The sequence below is a fragment of the Ictalurus furcatus genome, chromosome 2, assembly GCF_023375685.1.
Source record: "Ictalurus furcatus strain D&B chromosome 2, Billie_1.0, whole genome shotgun sequence".
Lineage (NCBI taxonomy): Eukaryota > Metazoa > Chordata > Actinopteri > Siluriformes > Ictaluridae > Ictalurus > Ictalurus furcatus.
In genome coordinates this window covers 21031451-21053695 of record NC_071256.1, presented here as the reverse complement: position 1 = coordinate 21053695, position 22245 = coordinate 21031451, and the positions used below count along the sequence as shown (strand labels likewise).

At 39.8% G+C, this 22245-nt stretch overlaps 1 protein-coding gene across 3 annotated transcripts in view; it reads left to right on the top strand.

The window, feature by feature from the left end:
* The first annotated feature begins 2729 nt into the window (after nucleotides 1–2729).
* Nucleotides 2730–22245, top strand: part of srl (sarcalumenin) — a 36925-nt gene continuing 17409 nt past the window's right edge. The window contains exons 1-4 of one of the 3 annotated variants that reach the window (XM_053652855.1): nucleotides 2730–3264; nucleotides 20352–20447; nucleotides 20767–20862; nucleotides 21975–22010. In XM_053652855.1, the coding sequence (XP_053508830.1) occupies nucleotides 3207–3264; nucleotides 20352–20447; nucleotides 20767–20862; nucleotides 21975–22010 (286 nt within the window). In that variant the 5' untranslated portion in view covers nucleotides 2730–3206. Of the gene's footprint in view, nucleotides 3265–19637; nucleotides 20448–20766; nucleotides 20863–21974; nucleotides 22011–22245 lie in introns of those variants that run through there. The other 2 variants (XM_053652845.1, XM_053652865.1) reach the window with 2 other exon arrangements.

Here is a 22245-nt window from a genome sequence, read left to right as displayed (position 1 = left end):
TTGGTTGTTGAGAAGCTGTTATATTTTGTTCTCATTTAAAAAAAAACAAACAAAAAAAAAAACTGGGGAAAAGAGGCATGTGCCTTTGTAAAGACAGAATAATAAAGTTTGTACTACGTTTTTTACAAGTTAACATTGCACTGTGGTTATTTCATATTGATGTGCTTGTAAAATATTTTGTAATTTATCCCATTACTATACACCACAGTCAGTACTGTGTGAGATTGAAATTCAAGTTGTCATTTTAAAATATAGAATTATAAATTAAACTGGTCATAGAGTGATTAGAAATGTATCTGGGGTATTTTCATATTGCTGAACACAAAAATGTTAACACAAATAGAGTTTCATTAACTTCTACTTTCTATGATGTCACTTTGTTAGTGTTGGTGCTTTGCTCAGTTCACTCGTGAGCTTTGGCTACTGTTTGGGTTTTACATGTTCTCCGTGTGTACTCAAGGCATGCCAGTTGTTTACCACCTCCTGAAAACTTGCTCGTAGATCAGTTGACAGCTACCAAGGGAATGAGCGGGGTGAACTTTGATTTGGGGACCCTAAGCAATTCCAAGTATGGGGCCCCAACACACCAACTATGTGCCCTTTTTTTTTCCTCTCTCTCTCTCTCGCAGACATTTTCTTTCTTCTAGCGTTTACCCTAAGTTAAAGTGACACGGGGACAATTGAGACTAACTGGTATACTATACACATACTCACTAATAAAGCAAATAACAGATTGGCTACATTCTTTTGTGTCTCTTCCCCCCCCCCCCCCCACCTTTTCCTGCTTTGCTGTGGTAGCTGCATTTTACTGTTAATTTACTTGCTTGCAGCTTTAACTTCGTTCTGCTGCTAATGTGGTACATGCACGAGCAAACACAGAATTAATGGAATGGTCCACTCTAATCCATGATTTTGGTTGGGGGGGCATTCGTGCAGATGTAGTAATAATAATGTTAAATCTTTAATGTGATATCCTGACCAAACAAAATATAATAGAAAGTTAATGGTATATATGGTTGATATAGGCTTTTGGGTATTTGATGGGGCCCACTGCTTCCCTGGGGCCCTAAGTGGACACTTACCTCGCTTACCTTAAACCCTGTGCGTGAGTGGTGGACTGGGTGTATTTTAAAGGTGTGCATTAGGACAAGGATCCTGTAGGACCAACACAAAAAAACAAACAAACATGGGAGTGGGCAATTTTTAATCTCACGTGGGCAGGAGTGCTTAGTGAGATATGAAGTTTGCAGGACAAATAAAGACCACCTTGATTACCATGGGAGTGTATTAGACAAAACTAGTGCTTGCATGGTGCTGCACAATTAATTTCTTTTGTTTGTTCATTCATCTTCAGTAAATGATTAAATAAAACCAACTAATTTTGTAAATGTTTTACGAAAACACTTTAGTATTAAAAAAAAAAATACATCTGCTGGAACTCCATTCTGTCATAATCTAGTCGCAGTGATTTTTTTTTTAAGGGGAAAAATTGTTTCAAGTTGGAATGAATATAATGAATGTGTAATCTTCTTATAATAAACTCAAAAAAAAAAAGAAACATCCCTTTTTCAGGAGACTGTATTTTAAAGATAATTTTGTAAAATCCAAATAAGCTTTATAGATCTTTATTGGAAAGGGTTTAAACAATGTTTTTCATGCTTGTTCAATGAACCATAAACAATTATTGCACATGTACCTGTGGAACAGTTATAATAACTTAGGACACTAAAGAGACCTTTCTACTGACTCAGAATCAGAAGAAAGATGACTAGGGTTCCTGCTCACCTGCGTGAACATGCCATAGGCCTGCTGCAGGGAGACATGAGGACTGCAGATGTGGCCAGAGCAATAAACTGCAATGTCTGTAACGTAAGATGCCTAAGACCGTGCTACAGGTAGACAGGAAGGACAGCTGATTGTCCTTGCAGTGGAAAATTACAATGTGTACCCCCCCAGACATGATCAAGAACTTGCAAATGCCTTGGTGGAAGAGTGGAGTAACATCTCACAGCAAGAACTGACAAATCTGGTGCAGTCCATGAGGATGAGATGCACTGTAGTACTTAAAGCAGCTGGAGGCCACCACATACTGACTGTTACTTTTAATATTGACCCCCCCCCCATTCAGTTTATGTCTTAGTTGTTGAATATTTTTATGTTAATATAAATATTTACACATGCTAAGAAATTAGCTGGAAATAAACGCAGTTGAAAGTGAGAGGATGTATCTTTTTTTGCTGAGTTTATATGCAGAAGAGAAAAGTGTGTGCTGTAACAACTTGGAATATCTGGTGATAATTAAAAAAAACAACAACCTAACATTGGTGACTGTCTTCAGGATAGTGACATCAGAAGTAAGCCCTTGTAAACTGCATATAGACTTAGTCTCCTTTGCTGACAGGTAAATTTGTTTCGGTTGCATGCGATCGTAGGATCCAAGTCTAAGCCTTGTATCTCAACATTGCATTGTAATAAAATGACACTGTTCTACAGGTGAGCCCATCAAGCTCCTTCCTGAATTTGTACCAAAGGTGTGACTGACTCTTGCACAGATTAAATATATAGGTAAAATAGATTGAGACTTCTGATTGGGTTCTCTGCTGTCCGAGACATTGGATTATCTGTCTCGGTATCAAGCTCTAGTCCCTCTTAACAATAGAAATTATCATTAACTGGCCATACTTTAGGTTTTCATATCTTCCGATTGTTATCTGCCAAAGATTAAAAAAAGCTATACAGTAAAACTTTTAAACAAAAACATTAACACATTTTATGAAATTTTTATAGAAAGTGTTGGGAAATGGTGATATAGTTAGTGATAATAGTTACGGTACTAGAGCTCAGCTCCACTTGCTTTTCATTCATTCTTCTGCCCAATTTAACCATATAACCCTTGCTTCTTTAGCCAAGAAAAGTGTTATGTCCCCCTTGTAAATTGGGGGTTTGGATGGCTGTACACGTCTGATTTGGCGTTACAGGCATAATGGCTAAAAGAGACATTCAGCTGCTCTAGTATGTACAGTCCTCAGAGGCATGACATTCTGCAGTATGCCTGTAAGGACCAACCCCCATGCACACTGTGACGCACACATGCTCCACCCAGCAGTCCTCAATGAGTGACGGCCTCGCTGTTGCGCGCCCCTTGACCTTCTGAGGATGGTATATATATAGTCAGCTAGGTTATCACAGTTCTCCTGGCAGCCAACATGAAGGTCTTAGTTTTGATCTGCTGTTTTGTCTCTCTACTGGCCCTGGCCACAACAGGTAAAAAGTTTAACACTAAGTTTTGTTGTTTGGTTATTCCTAAGTATGTTAGATTGTTCAAACATTGTATAATTTCAGCTGACATCTCAGAGCAAAGACCAAAAGATGTTTCAGTTCAGATGTTCTTTTTTTTGTTGTACCAGTTTTTGGTTTTTATGACTTCTGAAGGCAGATTGACCAACGGTACTAGAGCTATGTCTAATTGATAGTTTAACTTTGATATATTTATCAAACTGTTAAGACACATTTATCATTCTTGAATGATAGCAGATAAGTTTTGTGATGAGCATTATAATAATACAGTGTTATTATTGTGATATGACAGTGTTTAGCCAGTTGATGAGGTAGACTGTCTAATTGTGGACCATCACTCTCCATATCGATGTTTAGAATGGAATGTCTTTTTAAAAAGTTGGGTTTTATATATACATATAGTTTTGCAGCAATCAACATTTTTTTAAAGCAGTAGTTTTTTGGTTTTTTTTTGAAAGCGTGTATTGTGGTATGGTAGTGGCTTAAGTCCCTGCATTGTGTGTCAGCTGTCTTGAGGCATAGCACCAGCTGATGGAAAGGCCTAGAGCTTGGCAAGCTGGAAGTCTAGAAACAGTAGTTGATCCTCCTGACAGCTTAGCCTATTTGTGTTCCTTGTTCTTTTCTCCATCACAGAACAATAAAAAAAAGTGTGACCAAGTTTTTAATTGTTTAAGTTGTCTTATGGTTTTATAGCTAATAGTTCTGATGTTACTTTGAAGGATTTCACTTAAATAGTTTTGTTATTTTAATTAAGTACTCTTTTGATTCAACATAAAGTTGCAACTTGGCCTCCCACATGTTGTCCGATCACCCCAACTCAAAGTGGTAAATATTTCCTTCACACAAAATTGTACCACTTTTTTTTTAGTTAAATTATGCATGGGCTTTTTTTGGTTGGTTCTGACAGGAGCTTTTACCCTTGTTCTGTCATTGGGTTCCTCACACCCAGGCTCCCATCAGGTATCTAAGATTGGAAATCATCCTGTAACTGGATACCATCCACTATAGACCTCTGTCCTCTCACCCCCTTTCCCCCTTCCACTCCCTTTACCTCTCTTCTCCCTCCCTTACTCTTTTTTCCCTACCTCCCACTCCCCAATTTATACACAACGCAGCTGCTGTCACCCTGCACTGTCACAATCACAATTTATTCCCAGCAGCTGCCCATATAGGGCCTTATTTCAACATCAATGCTTATAGATAACCTTATAAACTATATGGTAATAATTATTATTTTTCTGCTGTCATATCCTGGTTTGTATTATTGTTGAACTTCAATGAGGCCTTAACTCAACTGAGTTACAGTATAAGGCTACAATAAATAATACTATAAGATGTATAGATGGGAAACATAATGTACCTATTTGGTGATATATTTTTGTGTTAGAAGCCCTATTCTCCATATGACAATTGTTAACTATGGCAGCCATATTTCTACAGACCTAGAGACTGACAAGATCACATCTTCATCCTACTTTACAACACTTAATTCTTCATAGAGTTAAATTATTTAGAAGAGAAAGTCTCAGCTTTAAAAAAAAACAAAACAACAACAACAAAAAAAAACCAAAACAATGTGAGCAGGTCATAGCATACTTGCATTTGTCCTAATAAAATGTTCTCATCTCTATTGATGGGACCAGTCAGGGTCACAGGTTTCCACTCCATTTTGATTCTATCAAAGCTAAAGACACCAGTGACTGAAGAAAACCTAAAACAGAACATGGAATTTAAGAAAGTAGGCCTCCAGTGAACCTCACATGATATCTTTACTCTTGATTGTTCTTTTGTTCCTATCTAATTTTCCATGGGTTCCTTGACTAATTATAAAAAGAGTTGCTTTTCTTTAAGGTCTGCATATAAATTGTTGAGCCCTTGTCTTAGAGACCAACCTGTATTAAGTAGCCTTGACTCAGTTATGTCAATATCCAATCAACAAAATTATAATAAAGTGAGTGGTTTAGTAAAAATGCTCACACCATCTTTTGGTATAGAATGCATGAAGTGCACAGGCTAGACAGGGATAGTCCTAAGGACAGCCCTGAGGATAGCCAGATTGCCCAAAATCATGTATGTAAAAACAGACAAGCTTTCAGACTTTACGATCATCTTGCCAATTCCTACCCACTAGCTAACTCTCCCCCATCACATGACAGCTACCAGGTGGGGTGAGGGCAAGCACATGCTTCCTCTGAGACACATGAAGCCAACTGCTTTTCATGCAGAGTCATGGGGCAGCATAACACTCAGAGGAAAGCACTCTGCCCTAATCTGCATACATGAGCTCACAGATGCCCACAACTGAATAGTAGTGCTCTGATTGCCAGGGGAGAGACTCACCCAGACAGGCCAATTTTGCACCCTTGGCTCCTGACCACAGATGGCTGGATTCAAACTCATGATCTCCAAATGATAGGGCAAATGCTTTTTTGTTGCACCACTCAGGAGTTGAAATGGTGTATTCTATGTTGTACCTAAAATGTTTTCTAATTCTATCTACCCTCATTTCCTATTCCCAGTTTATACTAAGCCCGAAATCCTTCTGTGGAATCTAGCTATGAGCCTGGGAATGTTTCAAATTCACGTCTCTTTGGCCACTTTGCTCTGTCTCTGATTTTGCTGTTGCACTTTTAAGGCTTAAGACCTACAGTGGTGCTTGAAAGTTTGGGAACCTTTTAGAATTTTCTATATATCTGCATAAATATTACCTAAGACATCATCAGATTTCCACACACTAATAGTAGACAAATAGATCCCAATTAAATAAATGAGACTAAAATATTATATTTGGTCATTTATTTATTGAGGAACATGATCCAACATTACATATAGGTGAGCTTCAAAAATATGTGAAACTGTAGGATGAGCAGTTAATCTGAAAGTGAAATTAGAGTCAGGTGTTTTCAATCAATGGGATGACAATCAGGTGTGAGTGAGAACCCAGTTTATTTAAAGAACAGGGGTCTATCAACGTGTAATCTTCACAACAAATGCTTGTGAATGTGTATCACGTCATTAACAATTCTCATCAAGCTGGAAAAGGTTACAAAACCATCTTTAAAGAGTTTGGACTCTTTAGACCAATCCACTGTCAGACAGATTGTGTACAAATGGAAGAAATTTAAGACCATTGTTACCCTCCCCAGGAGTGGTCGACCAACAACGATCACTCCAAAAGCAAGACATGTAATAGTTCGCAAGGTCACAAAGGAACCTGGTGTAACTTCTAAACAACTAAAGGCCTCTCTCACATTGACTAATGTTAATGTTCATGAGTCCACCATCAGGAGAACAACAATAGTGTGCATGGCAGGGTTGCAAGGAGAAAACCACTGCTCTCCAAAAAAAAACATTTCTGCCCATCTGCAGTTTGCTAAAGAGCACATGGACAAGTCAGAAGGCTATTGGAAAAATGTTTTGTGAACGGCCAAACTAGAACTTATTGATTTAAATGAGAAGCAATCCAGCATAAGAACCTTATTCCATCTGCGAAAAGTGGTGGTTTGGGCCTGTTTTGTTGCATCTTGGCTAAGATGGCTTGCCATCATTGATGGAACAAAGTGGGTCCTGCAGCAAGACACCGATGCTAAGCACACACGTTGCTCTACCAAAGAATGGTTAAATAAGGATAAAGTTAATATTCTGTGTAAATGCATTGATGACATTATAGATATCTCTAAGAGCTTGATAATCACTGGTCTACAAAACTCAGATCATTGTAAAAGGACAGCAAATTTCCAGGCCCACTCTTTTCATGGCTTTATCTATTGTAATTTTATTTCCATCATGGAAGAAACCAGCTCTTGAAACCTCTGGACCTGTTACTATCCATGCCAAGAGATCAACCCTGCTTCATCAAGGTAATGCCCTTGTGCACAAGGTTCAACATCAACAAGGTTGATGTTGAAGAATTTGAGTGCCCCAAGCCCTGACCTCAACCCCACTGAACACCTTTGGGATGAATTGGAATGCAAACTGCAGACCAAGTCAACTCTGTGTTTTGGAATGGGCACTTATTTGTGTGATGATCAGGTGCCCACATATTTTTGGCCATATAATATACAGTATATTGGCCACCAGTGCCAATCCTATTTGTCTTATAGTGAACTAACTTGATAATTACATTTTTAACAAAGCAATATGATAAAGAATGTGGTGTCTCTAAGTACTTTTCAGAAGTTTACAGGGACGATAAATTTTGTTATTCGAGGTCCAGCAGGAGTACCCTGGAAACTTCAATATATGTTCATAATGGTGCAGTGGTATCACTTCTCTGTCAGTGCATCCTTCAGTGTCAATATTCTCTGTCAGTGCATCCTTTTGCTAGACTGCAATTGTGCAATGAAATGACAATGATGTAAGGATTAACATTTATTGGATATTGGAAGGTTACATATGTAACTGCAGTTCTACAGCTGAGTAGGGTATTACCATGTGCTTGTTTCCTTGTAGAGTACCAGTAGCAAAGTTGTCAGCCCGTAATCCCACAACTGTAGCCTATAAAAGGTCCCCACTATGTCACACTTATCCTCTGGCCGTTCTTTTCAACCTGCATGACCCAAGTGGCCTGTTGGTCCTCCACTATTTGGATACAGTACGCCATCACAAGATTCTGTCAACTGAGGATAAAAATGACTCAAAATTCTGATACTGTTCTCCACTGAGAATAAGAATCACTTAAGGTGAATACTGGGGTTTTTTTTGTAATGGAGGATAAGAATCACTCAAGCTCAATCACTCACTCAAGGTTAGAAATGCTCAAGGGTCTGATATTACTCAACATTAAGGGTGAGAATCACTCAACCTCACCACAGAGCACATGGGCTGATGGTTCAATCTGTAAATGCTGGTGGAAAATAAACTTCCATGTCACTGTTTCTCAAATGTCTGTGATTGAGACTCCTCTTGGTGATGCTCAAGAGGTAGCCATAGTATGTGTTGAATGTCATTTACTGGGAGAAGTCACCTCTTTATCTGCGTTCAAGTATATTTGCTCAATCACTGAGTTTAAGCAACTTATCTTTAGACAGTGGAGCCCCTTTATGGTGTTCCCCAAAGTACACAAACAGCTGGTCAGTGACCTGCCAGCTGGCAGTCACTTCTACATAGTACTTGAGAGCCCTCACTGGACACAGGGCGGGGCTGGGCATATTCTCATGTGCAAGAGCTGGTTGATAGTTTTGTCAATACCTTTGTCAAAGTTTGTTTGCCAATGTTAACATTGATTGTGATTTTGTACCTCCATGATGGTTTTTCCAGACACCCTGACTTACTGGGAGGTATCTGTCATTTTAATGTCCTTCTTTGCAAGTAGAACATGTAAGGACATGCCAATAAGAAAAAAAAGGTTTTATAGAACCAATACCTCAGGGGGTACCAATGCCCTTCACACTACTACTGACACATGCCTTTGTGATGTCTGTCACTGAACACTGAGTGGACTTAGGAGCAGCATACCCAGTTTTACTACTGGAGTTAAGCTATCTGATGTAGAAAGTCTGCATTGTGTATGGCCACTACAGTTTCTTGACTGGATCTATAATGAATGTAGCTCTGTCTTCTAAAATAAAAAGACCTGCATGTCATGCCAGCAGAGCTTCGCCTTATATAGGGGTGTACACAGATCCTGGCACTGCAATGGATCCAGGGCAATACATTTTGTCAATGCTCTGTATGCTGAAGCTAAGTCAAAGAGAAAGACTATACATTGGTATGTCACAACACTGTGGAAGCAGATGAATCACCTGTGTGCCTTTTAGGAAGATATTTAGATGTCTTGGATCCAGAATGGAGCAGATTCTGACTCCTTTTTTGGAATCAGAAAATATTCCATTCAGGCACTCTATTAGCACTACAGTTCCACAGTCAGTATAGCCAGTGATTGACAGTGAAACTGTAAATGATGGCCTGTGGAGAGTGTGCTCAATGTGTTCAGCCACTGCATTAATATTGCTCCATTGCTTTGAAGGGATCTCACCATCAACTGTGTAATTTCTGAAATGACACCCACATCCCATGGCATTTACAAAGAATAATGCTCTGGAAATTTGGTCACACACTTGTCTGGTATAAACCTTCCTTTGTGTTCTGGGCTGTCATGGTAGGATCAATATGGACCATGTCATATCCTGTGTGCCTAAAAGGTAGCTTGCTGCCTCAAATGTTTAATTTCTACTTCAGACAGAAGTAGGCAGTCTCATCACCCCTTGCTGCAGCAGCAACTTTATTATGTTGCGATTAAGGCAAGGGTCTATAAGTGCTTGTTGAAGATACTCACAAACAATTTGAGATCTTGTCCATCTTCCAAATCCACTGGGGCCTTGCAGAATTTTTTTTTTAAAAAAGCTAAGAAAGTTGACAGTCCAACATTTCACTTATTGACTTGCTACACACTGACAGTTGCTACATGCTACCATGAACAGTAAGCAACATGTCTGTTTTAACAACTTGTGAAAGAATGCGTCAACCATGGTGTGAGTAGTCACATACTAGATTTACTGTCACCCAATGTGCAGATTTAACAATACCATTAGACTTTTTATAAAGAAAGGATTAGGGAAATATACTCTAACATGAGCAATATAAACTTTACCTACTGGTGAAACCTATGTGTTAAGAGAAAGCCTAAAACAGATATCCATAATCCTGTAAACAGTAATTGATTATACACTCACCATCCAATTTAATAGGAACACCTGTACACCTGCTCATTGATATAGTTATCCAATCAGCCAATCATGTGGCAGCAGCACAATGCATGAACTCATGCAGATACAGGTCAAGAGCTTCAGTTAATGTTCATCTCAAACATCAGAATAGGAAAAAATGTGATCTCTGTTACTTTAACCATCGCATAGTTGTTGGTGCCAGATGGGCTGGTTTGAGTATTTTAGGATCTGCTGAGCTCCTGAGATTTTCAAACACAACCCAACTTGTTAGTTTAACCCAAAATGTGTTCTGTCCTATATTTAGCCAGCCATTAAAAAGACCCACAGTAACCCAGTGTTTTTTTTAGAGTGTAATTAAGGTATTAAAGACAAAATTTTAACATCTTAGTGCATTTAAATAATAAACAGCAAAGAATGCATCAAACTCTACATCAGTACACACAATACACATTACAAATAACATTTGCAGCTACAATGCCTTTTTGGATACATTGATAATTATGAAGATACTGGGTGGGTCGCGCAGCACAAACCACTCAACAGCGCAGCGTGGACCAACTGATATGCAGGACCCACTGGGTAGTGTGGCGCAACGGGTTTTAACTGCGGACCATTTTGGCCTCCCAGCGCGTCATGAGACCTGCGCAATCCAATGAGCAGCACAGAGCAAATTCATTTGAATTCTTCCCCAAATTCCTACTCTAAAATACTACTGCTATAAACAGTTCCTATAACAGGTGGCACACGGGGCTAGGAGAATATTTGAAACTATTTTAAATAGTCCCAAAATGCTTAAAGAAATTGATGAAGGCCTTGAAAGAAACATTAATAGACACACAGCATAAAATGGTTTACGAGCGTAAGAAAACTTCAGACTTCAGAGGTCTCACTGAAGTATTCAGATTGTTTATCTTTAAAGGGCGGGAACAGTAACTGTAACCCCCCCCCCCCCCCCCAAAAAAAAATACAAATAAAAAAATCAGTCTCCCCTAAGCAAATCAATATATCAGCCAATATATATATATATTTTAATTTATTTTTTTTCATCAATGGTTTAACTCCATCGCATCTTAAACCTGTTCCTGGGCGGGCAATAAGACCTGGGGGAGGCTGCTGTATACACCTTTTTTTCCACACACCTTGTCCGCGCATTTTTTGATTGACACTCACACATCCAGCGGCTTACCCTGGGGACCTCCCATTGGCAGACCTCCTGTCGGCGGACCTCCAGACAGTAAGCACATTTACATGCACGTTAAAAGTTCGGTTTCAATCGAGCTAAAGCAATAATTCTGCTTTTTTAAAATGTCATGTAAACGCTTTAGACTAAAATCGAACTTCTGAAATTGGACTTGTAGCTTGACTTCGTCCGGCATGTATACACTTTAATCGAGCTGTTCTGTTGGTCAGTGAATGATCCACACACGACACAGTTTACTGTTTAAACATTTTCCCTTGTTTTTAAAGTAATGATGTTGAGCATTATCACGGTTACAGATCGGCTACTCACTCACACACCTGCTGCAGACTCACAACCAGGCAGCGCGAGTGCAGAATGGCCACACGCCCCTCCTGGCCTTAAAGGGAAATACCCCCAGATCATTACAGGAGGTGACGGGCAACACAAGGGTCACCAAACCGTATCAAGCATTCACTTACACATTGTGTAATATTTACTCGGACAGACAAATAAGACTGTAGCTCAACTACACAGTAGCTCGATTATAACTGCCCATGTAAATGTAGTTAATGTAATTAACAAAGACAATGTGCAGTAAAGTAGTGTTGATTGCTGTCTCTCTCTCTCTCACTCACTCTCTCTCTCACTCACTCTCTCACTCTCTCTCTCACTCACTCTCTCTCTCACTCACTCTCTCATTCACTCACTCACTCACTTTCTCTCTCACTCAAGCTCTCACTCACTCTCTCTCTCTCACTCACTTTCTCACTCACTCTCACTTTCTCTCTCTCACTCTCTCACTCTCACTTTCTGTTTCTCTCACTCTCCCACTCACTCACTCACTTTCTGTCTCTCTCACTCTCCCACTCACTCAGTCACTCACTTTCTCTCTCACTCACTCTCTCACTCATACTCTCACTCACTCACTCACTTTCTCTCTCACTCACTCACTCTCTCTCACTCACTCTCTCACTCACTCTCTCTCTCACTCACTCTCTCACTCTCTCTCACTCACTCTCTCATTCACTCACTCACTCACTTTCTCTCTCACTCAAGCTCTCACTCACTCTCTCTCTCACTCACTTTCTCACTCACTCTCACTTTCTCTCTCTCACTCTCTCACTCTCACTTTCTGTTTCTCTCACTCTCCCACTCACTCACTCACTTTCTGTCTCTCTCACTCTCCCACTCACTCAGTCACTCACTTTCTCTCTCACTCACTCTCTCACTCATACTCTCACTCACTCACTCACTTTCTCTCTCACTCACTCACTCTCTCTCACTCACTCTCTCACTCACTCTCTCTCTCACTCACTCTCTCACTCTCTCTCACTCACTCTCTCATTCACTCACTCACTCACTTTCTCTCTCACTCAAGCTCTCACTCACTCTCTCTCTCACTCACTCTCTCACTCATACTCTCACTCACTCACTATCTCACTCCCTCTCTCTCACTTTCTGTTTCTCTCACTCTCCCACTCACTCACTCACTTTCTGTCTCTCTCACTCTCCCACTCACTCAGTCACTCACTTTCTCTCTCACTCACTCTCTCACTCATACTCTCACTCACTCACTCACTTTCTCTCTCACTCACTCACTCACTCTCTCACACACTCTCACTCACTCTCTTTCTCTCACTCACTCTCTCATTCACTTACTTTCTCTCTGAATCAAGCTCTCACTCACTCTCTCTCTCTCTCACTCACTTTCTCTCTCACTCACTCTTTCACTCATACTCTCACTCACTCACTATCTCACTCCCTCTCTCTCACTTTCTCTCTCTCACTCTCCCACTCACTCACTTTCTGTCTCTCTCACTCTCCCACTCACTCAGTCCCTCACTTTCTCTCTCACACACTCTCTCACTCATACTCTCACTCACTCACTCACCCACTCACTTTCTCTCTCACTCACTCACTCTCTCACACACTCTTACTCACTCACTCTCTCGCACTCACTCACACTCTATCACTCACTCACTCACTCACTTTCTCTCTCTCACTCTCTCTCACTCACTCACTTTCTCTCTCACTCACTCTCACTTTCTCATTCACTTTCTCACTCACTCATTTTCTTTCTCACTCACTCACTCTCTCACACACTCTCACTCACTCACTCACTCTCTCGCACTCACTCACACTCTATCACTCACTCACTCACTCACTTTCTCTCTCTCACTCTCTCTCACTCACTCACTTTTTCTCTCACTCACTGTCTCACTTTCTCACTCACTCATTTTCTCTCTCTCTCACTTTCTCACTCACTTTTTCTCTCACTCACTCACTCACTTTCTCTCTCACTCACTCACTCACTCACTCTAAATAAAATCCCCAAAGTATTTTGGCTACATCGTACAGCCATTTTTGTCTTTTGTTGGTGTTGGATGGATGGGGACAAAGTGGACTTTAATTTCTCTATTTTGATATAATTTAAGTAAGTCAAATTAGATCAGTCTCTAACACAAATTATGAGACAAGTATATCTTGACCATAGATAACCTTTATTTATTTATTTATTTATTTATTTATTTAATAGATTTTACACCCATTGTTACTCTAAAATATACATAACTAGAAAGATGTTTTGGTAGCTTTAAAATTTTGGGGGGGAGCATGCCCAGACCTAAAAGAGGCTTAGCCCCCCCCCCCCCTTCATAAATCTCTAGTGACATACCTGCTGTAAGTAATCAAATGATTATGGGAACCCAAACTACTCAAAAACTGGTCCAAACTGAGCTATTCAGAAGAACCGTGTAGTGCGGACCATATACCTGCGCGACTCACTGGACAGCGCAGGCTGATTTTAAACAAGCTGAGCAGACCATTTTGGATCGCCCAGCGCAAGTCATGAGACCTGCAACACACTGATCAATGCAGCATAAAATAAATTGGGAGAGACTAAATAGATAATCATTTGATTACTTACAGCTATGCAAATAGGCTTACAGTTATTTGTTACTGCTCTTTACAGATAAACAATCTGACTATGAATACACTTCAATGAGACCTCTGAAGTCTGAAGAGTTTTCTTATGCTCATAAATCATTTTCTGCTGTGTCTATTATTTTTTTTTTATTATTATTATGTCTATTTCTTTCAAGGGCTTTGCCAATTCCATTAAGAATTTTAGGACTATTAAAATAGTTTCAAATATTCAAAATATTGTGTGCCATCTGTTATAGGAACTGTAGATTCAACTGAATTTGCGCTGCACTGATCAGTGGGTCGCACAGGTGTGGTGACTCACGCTGGGAGGCCAAAATGGTCTGCGCAGCGCGGTTAATACCCATCCGTGCCGCGCTGTCCAGTGGGTCACACATATCATTTGGTCCGTGCTGTGCTTTTCAATGGTTCGCGCCACACTATCCAGTGGGTCGTGCAGGTATTCAGTCTGCGCTGTGCAGTTCTACTGAGTTGCTCAGTTTGGACCAGCTTTTGAGTTGTTTGGCTTCTCATACTGTATATTATTCTACATTTCTTTTGAGATTTTTTCAAGCTCGAAATGGTTGCGATAAGTATAGCAACATAATCCCAAATGGTAATGAGTCCATTACCTCACTATTCCACCACTGAAATCCTACTTCAATGCTATCCTCCATTGTTCTTTCCCAGTAGACTGAAATTATGATAAATGTCACGTTGGATTGACATAAAAGTTGCACAAATTCTGATCTATCTGTTCAAACAGAAGTCGTATTACCACATATTGGATTTCAGTACCACATATATTTGGCCCAAACTGGAATGGGAAATTTCAGTTTCAATGTGTTTATTCTGTTCACACACTTCTGCCAGTAACAAATCTGTATCATATACAAATGTTCTATGATGCATTCCCACATAACTGAGCTGTTGCCACAGCTAATTTTTCCAAAGCTAATTGGGTTGCTATGCAACAAGCTCATTGAATGTTCTTCATTCTGATGTTTGATGTGAGCTGCATTTGTGAATGTCGGCCATCCCTACCGGCACTCATACGAGAAAGACACTCTCTTCTTCTGTGGCACAGTGTCCCTGAGTCCATGCACGCAGATATGTGATCTTCTGACAGTTGGACGGCTTTGGCCAGCTAGTTGGGTCAGTGGCACTGGACCTACTCCAATGATAATTGATGGATAAACTGCTCCAGTGCCACCCACTTTATGACCACCTCTGGTTTAGCAGGGTCCAGTTGCAGCCAGCATTTATGTGAACAGACGATCCCCCTCCTCTAACGCCATGGATTTGGACTACCAACGATGTTCTTCTGGCAACAATCTGACCTGCTTGAAGCTGTCAAGTTGGCACTCAGGTGGCAGTCTATAGGCAGTCAGCTGTGCTTCTCCCATCAAGAGGGTGTGAATGTGCAGCCATTACTCTCCTCTTGGCCATACATATGCTGAGGCGGCATATACACTCAAATATCTCCAGGTATACCTCGTTGTCATGCTGGCCAGACAGAAGGGTGCTGAAGGGCATGCTCATGGGAAAGGAGGAGGTGGAGGAGGTTAGCAGATGATGGATGGCAGCTTGGCCTGAAGCTTGCTTGTCCACCACTCTGGTCAGAATCTCCTGCTGCTGCAGACGTACTACTGCCATAGTGAAATGATCAGCTGGGTGAAAGGACTGGACTCCATGTCCGTGGCAAACCACAAAAAAAATCAAACAGAAAATCAGAAACTTTTCAGTTCTGGGATCATTTCAGTTCAGCTCTGCTGTCATACACAGAAAATCAGCTTCTTTCAAACAGCATAGTCCGGTCCAGTTTAGTTCAGTTCAGTTCAGTTCAGCTCAGCTCAGCTTAGTTTAGCACAGCGTCACTGTCACTTACACACAAAACTACACACACTGGCACCATTCACCGAAAGAGAGAGAAAGAGGGGGAAAAAAAATAAGCATGTTAAATAAGAATTTACAAATGAGAGACAGGTGTGCCACATTAATTTGCTCACTCCCCCACACTCCCCCTGCAGACTCTCACTAAACCACACCCCCACCTGACACAAGCCTCTATAAAGATGAGGAGGGAAATCCTAATTGTTTCAATTGTACTTGGCAGCAGTAGGTTCAAATGGTTTTTCTTTTTTCAATCCTCTGTTAATATTAAAAATACTATAACACGTGGGGCAGTGCTAAGCTGGTCAAAAAACATGACAAATATTACAACTGAACCCACTCGCCCCTTTTATTATTTGGGTGGTGGACAATAGCAGTGACACTGACCTGACACTGCAGTGCCATGTAAGTGTACGTGATGCTGGTATAAGTTAGTGATGTGTCTTTTAGTTCTTTCTTATATGTGCACTTTTTTGGGTAGATGTATGCAATGCTGTTATTCTTGCAATGTAATTAGATCAAAAATATTCCATGAAAACCTCTTTTAAACAGCTGAGAAACATCTGAGTTGTTCATTAGTGTGAATATTGAAACATGTGTTTGATTCTCAGCTGTGTGTATAAGGCAGCATGAGAGGGGGGAGCCACTGCACTGCTGCTTGTTGAAGGTGCACTCAGTGTATTCAGGGAGGCAATCAGTTGATGGAACTGGAATGCCATCCAATGTAAACAGAATTCAGTGGAACTTCATTAATGAAGTATAGATACAGCAGGCACAATAACATTATGCAGAGATTTTATTTGTCAGTGCAGCATTAATAATCATTTACATTTATTTTATAAAATTTAATGCAAAGTAATATATTTTCCACAATTGGAATGTAGAGTAAAATATCATGAAGCAATATCAGAGACAGAATTCCCCATTATTAATATATGTGTATCGTGCGCAACAGTGGTAGTGTTTTTTTAAACACCTCATTGTCACTGCTGGATTGAAAATATTCCACTAACCAAAGATATTCATAGGCAGTGGTAGCTCAGTGGTGAAGATGTTGGGATCAGAAGGTCATGAGTTCAAATCCCAGCACTGCTAAGCTGCCCTTGAGCAAGCCCCTTAACTTTCAACTGCTCAGATATATAAATGTAAGTTGCTCTGGATAAGGGCGTCTCCCACATGCCACAAATGTAAATGTAAATATTCTGCCAACAGTTTTGAGGTTGGAAGCTGCTAAAAGCATACACTGCACATGGATATAAGAGCTATAGTACACTTTACACCTACCTCTACAAGGCTGGTGTATCTAATAAAGGGACTGATTTGTCTAATACACTAGTATCAGTGCCACATACTCATAAGATGTAAACTGCAGGTCATTCCAATGGCAGGCCAGTGTTCCACACTTCTATATCTTATATTTCAAAACCATTTTCCCCAAGCAGATTTTAATGGTTTGGTTCAGTCTTTCCACGGTTCATAAATTCAGTTGATAGGCAACATGCAGTCCCTCCTTTATTTGTCATAAATAAAGTTTAAATTATATACTACAATTCCCATGATCCTCAGCCTGTGACCTGTCACATGATTATCAATCAAACAGAGTTCCCCATATACTCCACATAAGTGATTGGACTCGCACAGACTTTTCAAAGACTCACACCAGCATTGTGCTGTGAAGAATTCAAGACTTCTTTGAAGTCTTGAATTCTCTGCCCATTTGACCATTGGCAGCTTAACATTATCCCATTAGCCTTGTCTTGACCCTTAGCTTGTCTCTTGTTTTGAGTATTGCCTAGCCTGTTTGCCCAAGTGATCTTAATAAAACACCATGACAGTTTGCAGTATCTTGACTAGGACTATAACAATTTTTGCTGTAAATGTGTTCATCATATTCTCATCAACTCATCCCCAAGATTTTGCTGTCACTAGTATTGTATCTGTAAAAGTTACCACTATGACTAGAGACTGATTTAAGATGGGGGCTTTGATTCTTTCCCCTTCCTGATGATCTCCACAGCTGGTGGTGATGGACATTACAATGGTGATGTCAAGCTCTTACCTGTACATACCACTTGTTTGGTTGCTGAATCTGTATGTCAGTTTACATCTGTCAGATCTGATGCACCACCTGAGGAGGATCAAAGACAAATCCTCTTTTGTACATATTGTAAAATGTAATGAAAAACATTGTTGGATAAACTGACTGGGGAAATTCCCTACTAAATGCTGAGAGTGTCATTGAGGAACAGTATCTCAGCATTTGACATACTACTGAAATATCAGTTGTTTGCACTGATGCAAGGAACTTGATTTGGTACTCTCCTGTCACACAGTCTAATACACTTTACTGTCAGCATCCAAAATGTATGTGTGTGTGGTGTATGCAAGATGAATTTTAACATGCTTTACTGCCCAAGCAGATTGATGCATTATAGGTTTTTTCCACCACAGACATCACTCATGAAGCATATACCACAGAATGAAATATCTGTTGATATTGATGCAATATGCCTTAGAAAGAGCATTGCCTATGGCTGGAGTTTCCACCAGTAAGCCAGGTGAGACACAACACCCTATTCTTTGCTGTCGTGCAGATTTATGGTTATTTCAACTTTGTGTGGGCCAGGAACTCTATCTCTTCGGAGATGGTAGACCTGAATGTCACCTTTTGGGTTTAATGTACTGAATGTTCTCAGCAGAATGTAAGGCAGCACTATAGAAGAAATTTTGAAAATCAGATGCAGTAAGGCCTTTTGGAGGATCAAGGAGGATAAACACATCTGGCAAACTGTAATCAGAATTTTTCTGGTCTATATTTTCTGAGATTTTCTGAGGCAGCTAACACTCCCTAATCATGCTCTGTTCTAACAACAACTCAGTAAGGGTCTGTACAGGCCACTCAAGTTCTTCCACACCAACCATGGCAAACCATGTCTTCATGGACCTCGCTTTGTGCAGGTGGAACATGTTTGGGCCAGTTTGTAATAACACTAGTAATAATAAGGTGTAATGGTCCAGTGTCCACAAACTTTTGGCCATATAGTGTACTTGATGCAAGATGACTTATTTATCGTTATTATTCAGTCAGTACCAAAACCCTATATCCTATGAATATTAACACAATACCCAATTACTATGTGTAATTTATTTTATTTACCTTCTTTGATTTGGAATTATTTTCCAACATTATCTCTCACGACCAAAGATCTATTACATGAAGGACGTAGAGAACCTTACTGAGCCACTAGGAATTATGCTAGTTCATCTTTACTTGTGGTGATTTATTTTATTTTGAAATAAATATAATCAAATTGAGAAAATCAGATTTCAATGTATGCTTAATAATGTAATGACATGATATTGACAACTTTCAATTTATTTTAGAAATTTAAAGCACACATAATGCACTGTGAATTCGGATAGTTAATTTAAGCCAAATCAACTTCTTTAAGCCAAATACACTTAAATATAACAAGTTTGAGTAATTTTTTTGTTATATTTAAGTGTATTTGGTGAAAGAAATTGATTGATCAACTTAAAAATTTTGAGGTAATTAGTTTCCTCTAATTTTTTGACTTAAATTAACTTATCTGGTTTTACAGTGTGTGCATGTTAATTAAGTTACTGTTTTAGGATAAAGACTTTTGAATGCCTCTATGTACTATGTATGGAAATGTGACCACCAACCAGCTCAACCAAAGATAGCACAGTCCTCCAAATGTGGAAGTGCGAATTGGGAGGACAGAATATTTACCCCCATATTTAGCCCTTTCCATAATACCAGTGTGAAACTTGATTCCAGACAAATTATACAGTGACCATCCCTCCATGTTCATAGTCACATACAGACATTCTTAACAGGCTGACGGGTCCTCGCTGCTAGATATATTTAGAGTCGGGGTTGCTATTATCTTCATCCACTGTACAGCCTGGTGATTTGGGATAGAAGCTGTCCCAGAGGCTTTGCGGCTGTTATGAAACTAGGGAGTCCCCCAAATTCACATCCACATCCACAATCCAATGAATAGTGCAACCATGGCTACTTTGTACCACTGATTGGTTTTATTTTTGGATTTGTGGAGGCTAAATATAATTTCTTTTTAAAGCCAAGGGAGCAGAATTGTATGGGTCTCATATCACCTTGTGTGGAAGACATTCTGTTCTACTCAGCCTCTCATAGTAATGACAATAGTGTTGCATGTTGTTCAGACCAAGCATTATTAGTTTTTCTAAATTAAAACAACCAGCGAATTAATATGCATACTGAGGTTTTTTTTTTTTTTACTGATATGACCTGGGAATTGGTTTATGTGACTGGAAGAAAATGTATAGCTTCCTATATATAGGTCCTCTGTGCTATTCTAAAGTATTTTTCTTTGCGTTCTCAGCAGAGGAGGAGGAGGTATTGGATTCTGTACTGAGAGACAGATCTCACATCGATGAGACATTAAGACTGGCAGCAGAGGAGAATGCAGGAAACTATGCAGGTGAGGAGAAGGCTCATTGGTTGCACATTAGTGGCTGTTTTAAACACATAGAACCTCAACTTTTTTTACTGCAAACTCAGTATCTTGAATGATGGTGCCTGTAGGAATAAAGTTATACCATTAATTAAATAATCTACATTCCCAGATTTGTATACAGAAGGTATGCAATACATGACTATTTAGTAAAATGTATGGCACCACTTGATTTGGCAATTAAGCGGTACTCTGATTACTTCCCTGTTTATGTCCGATCCTCAATCTCTCCTTAATTTAAGTATTTGCTTTGCTTTCTATCTGTCGTCTTTTTTATTTCCTCTAGCTGCTTTGCAGAAACTGAGAATGATTTACCACAATTCCATCAGGCCTATGGAACATGCCTACAAATACAGTGAGCTCAGACAACATGAGATCTCAGGTACATCACTTGCCTGGTGTCTGGCCTCACCTCTGTCCACTGTGTGCAGTCACTGAGTCAAATGTTAAATAGGTATCTCCATCATCCATTCGATCTTCATCACTCACAACATCATCAGTGTCCAATTAATTGATGAGCTTCTGTAGTTATTTAGTTCCAGTCTAATCAGGCTTCTATGAAGGTGAATGAATTTAGTGTATTCCCTAACAACCACCCAAATTTCAATGTAATTGCTATATTGCTCTAGCAGTATTGCTGCATTGAGACCTATGTTAGCTGAACTAAAATTGCATGCCATCTTCCCAATCAGTTTTAACACCTGGCTTTCAAATTCATTAGGAAGTTTAACATGGTTTTGCAAGAAATTTATGAACATGCACTTTTATTTCAGCTAACTTTTTAGTTCAGTGTGAAATTGGTTTTAGAGTGACACATTCAGCTGACCTCCAAACACTATGGATTGTCCACTGATTTTCTTTTCCTACTAACCATACTAGTGTTAGTAAACAAATGACAATGTTGTACTAGGATAATGAGATAAAGCTTGCCCCTGCTTGGTTCAGCATGGTTCCTAACCTGTGAAACTGCCCCGAATATTTCGGACTGATCCAACAATGGGGGTGGGGGGATGGCCAACGAGAACAGGAATGAGAACCGAGAAGAAAAATCAGGTTAAATGGTTCGAGATTTTGAAAGAATATGAATGCCTGTGACTAAACTGTTCAAATAATTCCACAGGTAAAACATTTACACACTTGTCCATTCTAGTCAAATATGTAATTTTGTTAACAACATTTGAGAGCAACCTACAGAATCTCACTTCTCTATGGCATCACCTTGAGACAATCCATCTGTGATTCATGATCACTGCATCTGCATTCTCCTGAATTCATTATATATTCTTCTCACTCCTGCTCCTTCCTTCCTTCCTTCCTTCCTTCCTTCCCTTTCCTTTCTTTCTTTCTTTCTTTCTATTTCTGCCTGTTTATTTTCTCCCTCACTTTTCCTAACTTACCTGTTAATCCCAATTGCATTTTCACTGCACTACACTTGACTCTGCCTATGTTGCTCTCTTTGTCCTCTTGCTCACCTTCCCTACTTCCACTAAACAGCTTATCCAGGACGCACCCTGGGGGATTCAGCCACAGGTGGGTATGATGGGGCGTTCTGCTGCATGGCCCCTGCCTGAGTGTCTGACCCCCTGCTAGTATCGGCTGCAGCCATTCATCTTGTATGAATGCTATAGTCATAATTTCATGACACTTTGCTAGTGCTTCCAGGTACCAATGTGTGGTCACGTGGCATTTGATCATTCATTGTAAGGTGCAAAGATTTGCATAACTGGGTTTCAAGAGTCCTCTCAAATATATTTCATAAATAATG